Source organism: Scleropages formosus, chromosome 1 (genome assembly GCF_900964775.1).
Source record: "Scleropages formosus chromosome 1, fSclFor1.1, whole genome shotgun sequence".
NCBI classification, from domain to species: domain Eukaryota; kingdom Metazoa; phylum Chordata; class Actinopteri; order Osteoglossiformes; family Osteoglossidae; genus Scleropages; species Scleropages formosus.
Window position 1 is genome coordinate 43522453 of NC_041806.1, and position 12604 is coordinate 43535056.

The following is a 12604-nucleotide window of genomic DNA, read 5'->3' on the forward strand; positions in this document are numbered from 1 at the left end:
CAACTGAGTAGTTCTAAATTGAGAAAGGGAAATAGCACTTGTTGCTGAAAAGTTCTGTTTGACGACTAAACAAAAAGATCACTAACAAGAATTCTTCGTAGTGAGTTTCTTTCCTGTACACAGTAGGGATCATTAATGTTTAGTTATAACCCACACTGATGGCCATAATTATTAATATATCATTACATTAATCACATCACAAGTTTGAAACTTGAAATTTTGTTTTCAAAATTCAAAGTTTTTGCAAACATTTTCTTTCAAACCATTTGCTGTACAAAATGATTCCCCCAAATGCAACATACTCTCACATTATTATTCTTCAGTATTTTAATAAATTCATAAAAAATGTATAATTTTACCTATTATGTTTTATGAAACAGTAACAGGATTGGGAATATCAGACATGGATAGATGTTAACTTGAGGCTAGAGAAAAACAACTCTATTCTAGGATGTATTAAGAAGGATAATGTATGATCTGATGTCTTTCCAATCATTTAACTTTTTTGTTTTACAGATATTTTGAACACTCATGAGTTTAACATATAAATTGAATCTCATGACAGAAAAACTTTAGAAAAAAGATGTCACATGCAAAAAAAAAAAAAAAAAAAAAAAACAACAGATCAAAACAAAAATATCACAAAACATATGAAACAAATGCAGTGACACAGTTTTGTAAAGTTTTTTTTTTTTTTTTCTTACACATACAGCTGAAATATCCACTGTAGTGAAGTGGAACAACTGACAAAGTCTACACTGGGACATGTCTGTTCACATAAATGGCCTCTCCATCTGTCCCACAGACGAGACACTGTCCCAGCACATCCAGGCTGTTCACAGACAATGTCTGGCTTGGCAACATGTGTGTTGTTTCAAGGTGCCCCTTACTGGAATCCCCACTAAGCCAGGAACTGGTCAGCGACTGATTGCCTATGGCCTGTGGTACTCCACCGCGGGATATGACGCTTGCATTCCGTCCACCTTTGTACAGAAATTACAAATCACAATCAGTGCATTTAACATTAGGTAGATGTGAGCAAGGAAGGTAGGAAGGTGATCAGGAATCGTCTATTCTGAGTTTTATCCACCTACTTGTGCAATGAACATCGGTGCATAAAGTGGAAAGAAAAAGTTTACTTAAGAATCACATGTCTGCAACTACGCCTCTCTTTCTGCTAATGTAATGCACAAATTGTATCTCTCTGAGATGTACATCGCTTTGGAGAAAAGCATCTGCTAAATGAATAAATGTAAGGTAATACCACCTTAATTAGGGTTAAAATGAATGATGCATGTCTTTCCATTAGTAACTACCCCTTGTAGATTATGATGGTCTGGACCCATCCTGGATACACATGATGTGAAACAGAATACGCTGTGGACGGGATGCCAGTCCATCACAAGACGGAAAGTCACACAAGCACACGCACGTACGTACGCACGCATCCACACCCTACAGGCAATTTATAGTCACCAATTCACCTGAGTAACATCTTTGGACCGGGGGAGGAAACTCCAGCATCCACAGGAAACTCATTTGAACACAGGGAAGACAAGCTAACTCCACACAGACTGAGATGGTCTGAAACCAAAGCCCAGTAGTTGTGATGCATTAGGTCAACCCGCAATGCAAGTGTACCACCTCCTTTGGAATGCATCGAATGTTGAATAATTTCTTGCCTTGCAAAAATGATGGTGCGTCAGAATTTGTGCAGCTCTCCCAGTGCAACAAGGAGCCATCCTCTGAGCATGTGAACAAGTGATCTGGGTTCGATGGGTGAAAATGCACCTCCCACACTAGAAGTAATAAAACAAACAAAAAAAGCACTGCTTCAGGATCTAAGAAACACTCATTTAAATGTCAAACAAATACACACAGACCATGCAAAGCTCCAAGACAAACAGGCCATTACTTTCAGCTGAGTGTGCTTCCATCAAAGAGAAAGGGATGCTGCCATGTCTCACATCCCAGATACACAGCATGCCATCCTGCCCTCCAGTAGCCACAATGTGCTGCTGATTGGGATGCCTGTCCACAGAATGCAGGGGCACTCTGTCCCCGGTTCTGTTTGACAAAAATACACGTATACCCAAGTATTTTAATGAAGGTAACTGACATTTACAGTAGTGGTAATAGACATGTATCATGTTCTTAAATTTAATTGTGGCAATCAACATATTGTCCTTATGTTGCGGTGACACAGTGCATGTTGGGGGAACTCACAGATAAAGAATCTGAACAGGATCATTCCCTTGCTGCCTGAAATCCCACAGCTTCAGCTGGCCGATGGAGTTGACTGTTAGCACCTCTGTGGTCCTCAGGAATGTCACAGCATGGATAGTGCTGCTGTCAGCATTTTCTGTAAACACAGGACTGGTAACTGTCAGCAGCTACTAAAATGAAAATAAGTACAATAACAGAAAGAAAAGAGTTTACATGTAATCAGATATAGTTGAATGGGGAAAAAAAGAGAACACAATTTACTATTTGATTAATACTGGCAGTTATATCTGCCTTCAAAACAATTCCACCAAAGGCTACACCCTTTCTTAATGGGAGCAAGCAGATCTGAGGTTCTCTGACATACCTATAGTGCGAAGGATGCTTTTGTGATCCACTCTGAAGAGTATGATCCTTCCATCCTCCCCGACTGTGACAATTTCTGGGCTGTTGCATACCACCCCTGTACAGGGAGCGCTGTCACAGGGGTAGTGATGTGCTCTGTCCCAGAGTTGTGAAACAGAAAGAGTCTATGTGAAAAGAAAAGAAAGATTACCTTCATTAAAAAGATCATCTTCCAGTGTCACTTTTGACTTCAAAATTTAAGGGAAGAAATTTTTGGTGTCACATTAGGAATTGCAAAAAAAAGAAGAAAAAAAAAAAATCACAAACTAGCAAAATAAAACAAGCATATGCTTACACCGACATGGTGATACTATTGTCAACAGACTCTAGCTCCAGTAATAGGTCTTATTTGAAAACAGAGCATGTGAAAAGAACATTATAAATGCAATCTTACCTGGCTGTTAGGATGGTGGCGGAAGATTGTGACTGCTCCAGTGGACGAAGCTGTAACAATCCTCTCTTGGTCCAAAAACTATTAATATAAATTTTACATTGCATATTTGCAATACTTATTAAACATATTTCTATCAAGTTTAACACCCAACTCCAAATGACATGCACCCAGTTTGTAGGATAAGCACAAGATTTGATTACAGTCTTTTATTTTTTTTTTGATTTAGTTAAGGGAGGTGTGGTGGCGGGGTAGTGGGCTTGGCCGGGGCCTGCTCTGTGGTGGGTCTGGGGTTCGAATCCTGCTTGGGGTGCTTTGTGGCGGACTGGCGTCCCTTCTGGGGTGTGTTCCCTCCCCCTTTAGCCTTGTGTCCTGTGTTGTCGGGTTGGGCTGCGGTTCAATACGACCCTGCTTGGGACAAGCAGCTGTGGACATTGTGTGTGTGTGTGTGTGTGTGTGTGTGTGTGTGTGTGTGTGTGTGAGAGAGAGAGAGAGATTTAGCTGACGCGTTTGCCCAAGCTGATTTACAACGTTAGGTTTGTACAATGCAAACTTGTTTACTGGTCACAAGTTAATCAGGTAATGACAATCCATGATGATCAACATCCAACACTGTGTTGTACAACACAAGATCAATTTAGAATTAGGCTAGAGATAGTCATTCATTAAAAGATTGTCACAGAAAAGTCAAGAACTCCATTTTGACAAATCAAGCTATTATTAAACCAAAGGTTGAGAATACACAGTGAGACATTAATATCAACACAAGACACCTCTTAAGCTTCGTAAAATGACGCGTCATAGGACGTGTTGACATCATCATCATGTATCACTAAAAAGTGTTTTGCCTTACACTGAGGTCCAGGACATCTCCTTTGTGTCTGATGTCGCACAGGAGCTGTGGGTCTCCTTCCATGTCCTCCTCCATGCTGGACAGCCCCAGCTCTCCCACTGACCACAGAGAGAGTTTGTTTTCCTTAAAAAATACAAATAGAAAAAAAACCTTAGCACCAATACATATTATTTATTATTACCATTTTGCTTGTGAAGTACGTGATTTATAGGTGACAGGGACGAGGGAGCCCTCCTGGTTCAGTTAAAAGTCCAGGCGTGTGAAGAAATGAGGTTAGCTAGCTTAGCCACCTAGCCTAGCTAGAAAATCTCACCTCATTGTCCCAAGATCCTGTAGCGAATATATCTGGCTGCTGCAAGGAGGAAGAAGAGACGGGCCTCCATCGCGTTTTACTTATCTTCTGCGACACAAATTTCGCGTTGATGTAATCCATTACATCAGATTTCACTGGTTCTAAGAGTCAAGTGATCTCGCAATCAGTCCTCGTTAAACACCATGTAGGCAAAACTTTCCTATTTCCCCGCATCCGTTAAGCCCCGCCTTTTCCGGCAAATAACACACTCTCATTGGACACCCCTTCAGTTTCTACGGTGACCCCAAGGGGACTCACTTATCGAATGTTTTTGCAAATAAAAAAATACTTACAGACCTACACGATAAAATAGTTTTTTTTTTTTATGTGAGTCATATTTTGAGGGGAAAAACTAGGAAACAACGGGAAGAGTTGCTGGATTAAATATATTTGTGCCAACACATATGTATTTGTTGTATCTACAATATACAAAATGAGTTTATTACAAAAAACATAATGCCACAACAGGCCAAAGGAGTGAATACGGGAGTTAAGAACACTTTTATACAATATAGCCGATATTAAGCCAGTAAAGGTCATGATAGTTTGAATGAATTAAAAAGTTAGAAGGAAATGTACACAAACGATCGAGTGTAAGTAAAACCGTGACTCTGGTCATTTAGAAAAGTCCCAACGTTTCACATAATACCTATTTTGAGTCTTGGCATTGCGCATCTGCGCTCTAATTCGCACCTAAATATAAATGACAGCGGCAAAAAAAAAAAGTGGTCACGTGATCCCAGTGCTTGCGGCTCAGCGTTGCCACCTAGTGCTGACAGCGGTCAAAAGCGACGCGGAGCGAAAATAAAAAGTCCTTATCACCGCGGACACGCACGCTAATCCTTTCTCGACGCATCGGTGCGATTGCGGCGACAGAGGTGTGTGAGTGTGTGTGTGTGTGTGCTGTGTATCTTTTGATGCGCTGTGAGAGCGCGCGGGGCCGCCATGCCGAATGACGCCCCGCCGCCGCAGCCGCCGCCTCCCGACGCGCTGGAAGTCGTCAGCGTGGTGGGCAAGGCGGTGTGCGCAGGCGCGGCGCTCACAGCCGCTCTCTACCTGATCCGCAGAGTGTGTCTAATGATGGCCTGGAAGTCAGGAGGAGCCAGCCACGCCGAGCTCGTCAACAACCTGCGCAGTGAGTCGCCCCCCTCCCTTTACTCTTATTTCTAAACATTCCCTTTACAGCACACGAGCCGCCTGCTTCTTGCACCGTGTCTATGGGTGTGTATGTGTGTGTTTTTTCCACCCCATAACGTGTTGCACTGCGCTACTGCGTTGGAATGCAGCGCAGCCCCCGTGCATGCACGCGATTCCCACTTTTCCGCTCGTGCCGGGTCGCGGGTGGTGTCGGTGGTGTTTCGCGGCGCTATTTTTTGTCTTTCGCCACAATTACTCCGATCGTAGCGGTACGTGAGCGCGCGCGCGTGGCCGTGGAGACGGCGACTCGCAGCCGCGCAGCAGCTTTTGGTTTTGATTCCCCCCCCACCCGTGGCTCGGTGTCATGCCAGTGTGACGCAGCCCCTGGAAAATTGCGGTGCTTTGACGGCGGGAGCCCCCCTCCCCCCCGGCCGTGGGGGGTACCAGTTGGCCTGGGGTTCCGGGTTTGTCATGCGTGGGGCATCTGCTGCTCGTTGGCGTGTTTGCAGGGCCATCAGGAGCCGGATCGAGGCCCCCCCCTTTCTCAGCCCATTGTCAATCGTCCCTTTGCTTATTATTTGACCCTGTCGAATTTGAATCTGTGCACCGCGCGCTTCTTCTACATTTCGATCTTAAAAATACATTTTCGGGTTTTTTTTTTTTTTTTAAAGCGCAGCTGCACAGACAGAGCTGTCGTAGTGTTCTACTTATCGCGGACACCACACACTGACTCGTTTCCAGCCTATTGAATGCAGACACCCGAAACGCGCTCGCTGTAAGTCGCACGTGACAGACAGAGTGTGAATGCGGAGTGGAAATACGGAAATCCCTTTTTTGCCGATGAGACTTTTCTTTTTTTCTGTTTTCTAAAGGCCTGTGACAGTGCGCGTGTTTGGTGCCACATGATTGCAGAACGATCGAGTCGAGTTGCTGCGCTGCGCTGCGTTGCGCTGCGCGTCTTTGGGCGCGGGGGCGCGGGGGCGGGGCGGCACCCGGTGGACGCGCCTGTAGTGTAACGATACCGCTGCGCTGGAAGTTGGACAGTAGTAAAGGCGGCGGCTCACAGCATCGGGACGGGATGGCAGTGCGAGCCCTCCTCCGTGCCCTAACCCCTGTCTCTTTACCTCCACTTTACCATGGTACCGCTACTGGATCAGTGTGGCATTAGTACAGGCTCCAGAATGGAAGTCTTCTCCCACACTCTGGTTTCACACTGGAGTCATTGACTTAATGGATTTGCTGCTGTTGTGCATCTTGGTGCCTTTGCAGTATTCTGTCATTTCAGTTAAAACCAGTGGAGGGGGGGGGGGGAAATCCCCCCAGTGACGAAGACTTTTTATTCCCTGGTCAACGTGGAAAATGTGGTAAATGTATTGTACAGCAAGTCAGCTAAACGTGGACGCGGGTGTAGGGTTACGAGGGAGAGCAATCCTGTGCCCCGCGGTGTCTCGTCTAATTGAGAGTAACCCAATGCCAAATATTTGAGGTCCCAGACACGGAGCGGAGGTTGTTCTGCAAGATATTTCTCCGTGGGTCCACGAGCTCGGTTTGCGGCGCGGTCCCCTCCGCGGGCTGGAGCTTTGTCCTGTCGACGGTGGCTGAGCTATACGCGAGCTGAATCATTCTCGCCGTGCCTTTCTCCTCCCCTGCCCTGCCCTGCCCTGCCCTGCCCTGCCCAGCTCAGACTACGGCCCTGCAGTCTGCAGGCGACGTCCATAATCTTCTCAGCGAAGTCCAGTAACCCACACCCCCAGCCGCTATCCAACGCGATTTGGCTGCGGGTCCACGGTGGTCTATATTTATACCCTCGGCAAGGCAGCACGCGGGTGGTTCCCCCGCAGCTTTTCCAGGGTGTGCGTGCGTGTCTGTGGGGTTTTAGACGTATGCAAAGTTCAAGGGTACCGGGCACAGATGGCCGAGGATACACTTGCTCTTCACAGGAAGAAGCGGTTGCTGGCTGGGGTGGGGGTGGGGGGACATAAAGAGGACAAGCTTGGAGTGTCTTGACACAGATAACGGGGACATGGATACTGTGCCCTGAAGGCATTGCTCTCAGTGGCAGTTTATATTTTGACCCTTTTACGGTTCCACCGTAAGTGACCCTCTATAGTCAATGTATTGCAATGAATGGCGTATGAAGTGTTTTTTTTTTTTTTTTTTTTTGCAGGAAGCGCGTTACGATTGTTCTCCCTTGACAGAAGATGGAGGCCAGCGCTTTAAATACGCAAAGCCTCATGGCTGCCTCGCCTAGAAAAGGCTCCGTTTAAAGTGGGGATGCTGACGCAAACGCAGGTGTAATGGCTGGAAAGTGCGCTGGCTCCGTCGCGCCCGTTACGTTAACAAGTGGAATTCTGCGTGTCTGCAAACGAGCTGCAAAGTAGTGGAGAGCTGCCTGCTCGTGATGGCTTGGTCGATGACACGAGGCCCGCTGAAATTATTTTTAGGTACGAGCGGCGTCGCGGAGCGGTCCAGCTCCTATGGACGCGTCTTCGCTCGACGCAGGAGCGCGACTCCGCAAGGTGTCTTTTGAAGGAGTGCAGCGGCTGCGTCGAGAGGCTGCTGCCGCCTGCGAGACGTTCGATAACTTTAGCCAGGCTTTGACGGTGGCTCTGTCTGCCCTCAGAAAATGGGATCATCAAGTCGGACAAAGTCTACGAGGTCATGCTCACGACAGACCGGGCTCACTTCACCAGATGCAACCCATACATGGACTCCCCCCAGTCAATAGGTGAGTAATTACGATTTAAAATCGCGTAACTTTACTACACAAATCACGAGGAATTGTTTCAATTCTGAATTATTTGACATGGTGGAGTATGACACGAAACATGGCTCCGAGAGTTACCTCGGTAACTTTTGTAAATGTTGACAGCGATCATGATTTTTCCACTGAAAAATTTTTGCGGTTTTTCATTTTACAGTTCTGATTGCAGTCACCCTGTTTACACTGCTTGGCTTACTGAGAAACGCCCCTTAGTGAACATCCCCCGTAGCGGGGAGCCGCGATTTGCCCATGTTGTTGAGCCCAGGTTGTGTCTTCATTCTATTCCGTGGCATAACCGATTAACGGGAGTCATAACTTGGAGAAAATATAGTCTCTCTAGGTGTGTATGATTTGCTCGTTGAGCAAGTCAGCTGTTTCCTCCCCCGCAGCTATTTTGTACCTACAGAACACATTTAATGTTATTTTTCTCTTTTAAACAATCTAATTTTGGAGGGCTGGGTCATTCAATAACCGCAGATCCTGCTGCTCCTGCATCCCAATGGTCATCCGCTCCCGTATCACTGTGTACCACCTTTATTGCTCATTGTTTTCCTTCTTTCATTAACAGGTTACCAAGCAACAATCAGTGCTCCCCACATGGTAATCCTTTATACGTTATTCTGTCAGTCCTCTTTTCAGTCGTGAACATGATGTGCATGGTCAGCTGTGGACTGCTAGGACAGTCCATAAGTCAAAGACTCGTTCAGTTGCTCGTGAAACAGAGTAAGTACAGATTTATATAAGGCACCTCAATAATGGCCTAGTTTAAGAAAAGGATTAAACAAGAAGTTGCAGTAAAAGAGGGAAATAAGACTTAAAAAAGGTACATTTCCTGCTTCTTGATCTAAGGTAGACGGTTTCCTATCTGTTTTAACCTGGGATTTATCTGGTTCCTCGTCCTGTTCCGATAGCTGAGCAACAACAATCCACACCCTGATTTGCTGCTTTTTTTAAATCGGGAGTGTTTGGTGGTGATGTGGATGCATGGATTATTAATGCACCTGCAGCTCTGAACCTCTGGGGCTCGTGCTGCTTCGGGAATGCTGATCTAGCGGTCACGATGCGGTCATCACGTCTCCGGTCTCTTCCAGCACGCATATGCCCTGGAGCTTCTCCATGACCAGCTGTACGAGGGGGCGAAAGCTCTTGACGTGGGGTCCGGGAGTGGCATCCTCTCCGTCTGCTTTGCCCGAATGGTAAACCTCCCTTTGAATCTCGGTTGCTTTTGTGGTATCATTCCACTGCTTCGGCGTTTGGGGGGGGGGGATTCGGTGTGCAGAGAGACTTTTGTGGGTTTACCTGAATTTTACTTTTTTTTTTGTTTTTTTTTTTTTTTTTTTTTTGTGCCTGGTTGGTGTGGAAATTTTGTAGGTAGGTAGGATTCCATGTTTTTCTTAACCTGCACAGTGCAGGGAAGGGTGCGGGGGGGAGCTGGACTGTTTCCTCTGCTTTGCAGGTGGGTCCCAAAGGGAAGGTAATAGGAATAGATCACATCAAGGAGTTGGTGGAGGACTCGATAAACAACGTGAAGAAAGACGACCCCAACCTGATCACGTCGGGCCGACTGCGGCTGATAGGTGAGCGTGCCGCGCTGGCCGGGGCAGGGGAAGCGATGGAGGGCAATGCGGCAGCGCAAGAGGAGCGCTGAATTATTGAGGGTGTGCGCATGGCTGGGCCTCCTGAGCTCAGCCTCGTGATGTCGACCCGCCAGTCCACAATACCCCAGCGGGCACACGGGATGGTGCGTTGGCAGGCTTCTGGCAGCATCTGAGTGAAACGTGCTCTGTGTGTGTGTGTGTGTGTGTGTGTGTGTGTGTGTGTTTTGCAGTGGGCGATGGGCGGTTGGGCTTTGAGGAGGAGGCTCCTTACGATGCCATCCACGTGGGGGCAGCAGCACCCACTGTGCCACAAGCAGTGAGTTTGCTGTACCTTGATTTATGAGACGACGTGTTTGTTTAGCTCTTGCTCTTTTTACTCACGGATGAATGACGTTATTAAAGCAGCTGTAGTTTTAATATGTTTGGAACTGCGGTCAGCCACTGAAATAAATATCCAGTAAAGTGAAAGAACATACAGTCTGATGACTAAGCCATGCAATTCTGAGAGTCTTGCGTGTGTGTTTGTGGTGGAAAAGGGTTTGATAAAATTTTTAATGTGCTGTTCTGTCTCTGGGTACTGTAATTCTGATTTGGTGCGTGTGTGTGTGTGTGTGTGTGTGTGTGTGTGTGTGTGTGTGTGTGTGTGCGCGTGTGTGTGCGCGCGATCTGTCTTTAAACCCAGCTCCTGGACCAGCTGAAGCCCGGCGGGAGGCTGATCCTGCCGGTGGGCCCGGCTGGGGGCAACCAGATGCTGGAGCAGTATGACAAACTGGAGGACGGCAGCACCAAAATGAAACCCCTGATGGGGGTGATTTACGTGCCTTTAACAGACAAAGACAAGCAGTGGTCCAGGTGGAAGTGACTTCCTCCTCCCTCTCTCCCCCTCCTTTCCAGGGTGGCAAAGGTGAAACCGTGTGGTCCGGGGCGGACGATAGATTGCAAGGGCTGCGTTTGCTGCTTGTCGCCATTATTTGCTTCCCACATACCATACCTGCATGCTTCGAGTTAAACCCTAGGAGCAGCGAGAAAAGGGTTTAAAAACAACTCATTGATACGAATCCCCACTGCACAATATAATTAACAGCTCTCATCGCGGAGAATCGTTGCCGTCTTGGTTGTTCTCCTGCAAACACCGCAACGCTTGTTTGGTTTGGGCTGATTACTGTTGCGTTAGGAGTTCGCTCTATGGTCGGCATGTATATTTTAATGTAGTAGTTGCTCCCAGACGGGTTTACAAAAAGGGATTTAAAGAACTCATGTTGCCCTATCTTGATGAACGTGGTCCCTCTAGGACGCTGTCGTCGTTCACCGAGCAGCTCAAAATGTAAGGCGGCCGTCAAGTTAGTCTGCATGCGTAGCAAGGCCGCCTTTAGTCATTTTCAGCCACCTTTCCTTCCACTCCTCCCCTCCACCCAAGTCTTCATCATATCAGATCAGAGGCGTGCAACCCCGGGCCCGCGAGGTTCCCGATTAAATGCGCTCGTTCGGCCTCGCGAATGATGGAGGACCTGGGTCGGATGCCTGGTTCTTGTACTCCTAGGGGCCGATCCTTGCAGCGTCGTTTGCGTTTCTGCTTCCGAGCGCTCCGACTGAGCAGTCCCTAGATGGTGCGATGCGTGCTGTTTTGGTGGGGATCCAACCAGTGGTATCCAGGCCCTAGTGTGCATGGCAACAGAAGCGAGTGCCCGGTTAGCGGCGCCACTGTTGGATTGGCCGAGCTCTGCCGTGTCTCAAAAGTGTGCCCTCTGTGTCTCTCCCAGGGATGAACTGTGAAGCAGAGGACCATCAGATATCCTGCATTTCAGTACGAACCCAAGCGGACTCCTTCAGGTCCCGGCAGCCATTGGATTTCATGCAAACATCAATAAACAACGCTTTCCAGTTCGTTTCTTGAGGGGAACTTTATTGTGTTTAACTGATCGTTTCGATGCCGTGGAGCTGCCCTGGATTCAGGGCAATAGACTGGTAGTTATTTAATGTAGAGGAGTTTGGAGGTTGACTTTTTTTTTTTTTTTTTTTCCCCCCCTATGCCTGCACTTTTTTGGACTTTTTTTCCCCCTTTTTTTTTTTCCTCCCTTAAATTGGATGCAGGGTACTGGTTTCCGGGTTTGTAGTTAGATCAATAAATAATGGAAACGGTTGGATGCGTTCCAGTTCCATCAGCGCTAAGCAAGAGAAACACCTGCTCCCTTATACCTGGACTGTTTTGGTGTAAAGGCCTAACATTTAATAGATACCCACCTTGCCACAGCGTCTATCTAGATTTCTATATTTAAACATCTGTATTGCTCTGCACATGAATTTAAGTTCCTCCTGCATTGTTTTTGACTGTATTTTTTTTTTTTTTTTTAATTCCAGCTAATGATATTTAAGTGGAGCAGCACAGTTAACTTGTGGTGGTCGCATCTCATCATTTTGACGCGTGTCACATGCTGACAGTGTTTTACAGTGGCGTTGTAGCTATTTCCCACCTAGTTGGTTGTATGTGTGGGTGGAGCCTCTTGCCACACCCTCCCCCAGGGGGAGGAGCCTGGGTGAGGCGATCACTGACATCACAGCTACGCTTTCTCCTCTGCTGCACCGAATGGCCTGTTGCCGCTGGTTTCCAAGGCAACAATACGTGCAGGCTTTCCACCGGTGGCTGACACTAAGAAGCATTGCTTTGCCAAAATAAACATCAACGCAAAGCGAGTGTCTTTTGGTTTTCTTTTTGGTCGTTTTGTTTTTAAAACGTGTGGAATTTTAGAGCACATTATCTTAGAAGACATGTTGCTTCAAGAGTCCACTATTTATGGAATGGCACATTAAATAAAGAAGAGCTTATGTTATTTTTTTCTTCAGTGTGTTGTTGGAGTGATTTGTGTCGCTTTATGCGCGAAAG

At 46.9% G+C, this 12604-nt stretch overlaps 2 protein-coding genes across 4 annotated transcripts; one reads left to right on the forward strand and one right to left on the reverse strand.

Annotated features, from left to right (window-relative positions):
• Positions 1-753: 753 nt before the first annotated feature.
• Positions 754-4627, reverse strand: nup43 (nucleoporin 43). Its single transcript, XM_018743677.1, has 8 exons — positions 4186-4627; positions 3873-3995; positions 3023-3100; positions 2591-2753; positions 2227-2362; positions 1916-2067; positions 1683-1799; positions 754-983 (listed from the first exon to the last, which is right to left on the reverse strand). The coding sequence occupies exons 1-8, from the start codon at positions 4303-4305 to the stop codon at positions 754-756; spliced, it is 1119 nt and encodes a 372-aa protein (XP_018599193.1). The 5' UTR covers positions 4306-4627.
• A 343-nt stretch (positions 4628-4970) lies between these two features.
• Positions 4971-12558, forward strand: pcmt (protein-L-isoaspartate (D-aspartate) O-methyltransferase). 3 transcript variants are annotated; one of them, XM_029256081.1, is made up of 9 exons: positions 4971-5102; positions 5292-5359; positions 7985-8089; positions 8694-8725; positions 9217-9321; positions 9582-9702; positions 9954-10039; positions 10406-10575; positions 11484-12558. In XM_029256081.1, exons 2-9 carry the CDS (start codon positions 5302-5304, stop codon positions 11494-11496), a joined length of 690 nt encoding a protein of 229 aa, XP_029111914.1. In that variant the 5' UTR covers positions 4971-5102; positions 5292-5301; the 3' UTR covers positions 11497-12558. The 3 variants fall into 3 exon arrangements, with proteins under 3 accessions (XP_029111914.1, XP_018599197.2, XP_018599195.2); XM_018743681.2 differs by lacking the exon at positions 4971-5102 and having other exon boundaries at positions 5118-5359; positions 10406-10627; XM_018743679.2 differs by lacking the exon at positions 4971-5102 and having other exon boundaries at positions 5118-5359.
• Positions 12559-12604: the final 46 nt, after the last annotated feature.

Excerpts from the sequence above, each read along its gene's own strand:
- nup43 (XM_018743677.1), bottom strand. The coding sequence starts at position 4,305 with ATGGATTACATCAACGCGAAATTTGTGTCGCAGAAGATAAGTAAAACG. Across the intron at positions 3,996-4,185 it reads CAGGATCTTGGGACAATGAG|GAAAACAAACTCTCTCTGTG; the intron begins GTGAGATTTTCT and ends GTATTTTTTAAG. Across the intron at positions 2,363-2,590 it reads AAGCATCCTTCGCACTATAG|AAAATGCTGACAGCAGCACT; the intron begins GTATGTCAGAGA and ends CTGTGTTTACAG.
- pcmt (XM_018743679.2), top strand. The coding sequence starts at position 5,170 with ATGCCGAATGACGCCCCGCCGCCGCAGCCGCCGCCTCCCGACGCGCTG. Across the intron at positions 8,090-8,693 it reads GGACTCCCCCCAGTCAATAG|GTTACCAAGCAACAATCAGT; the intron begins GTGAGTAATTAC and ends TTTCATTAACAG. Across the intron at positions 9,322-9,581 it reads CCGTCTGCTTTGCCCGAATG|GTGGGTCCCAAAGGGAAGGT; the intron begins GTAAACCTCCCT and ends TCTGCTTTGCAG.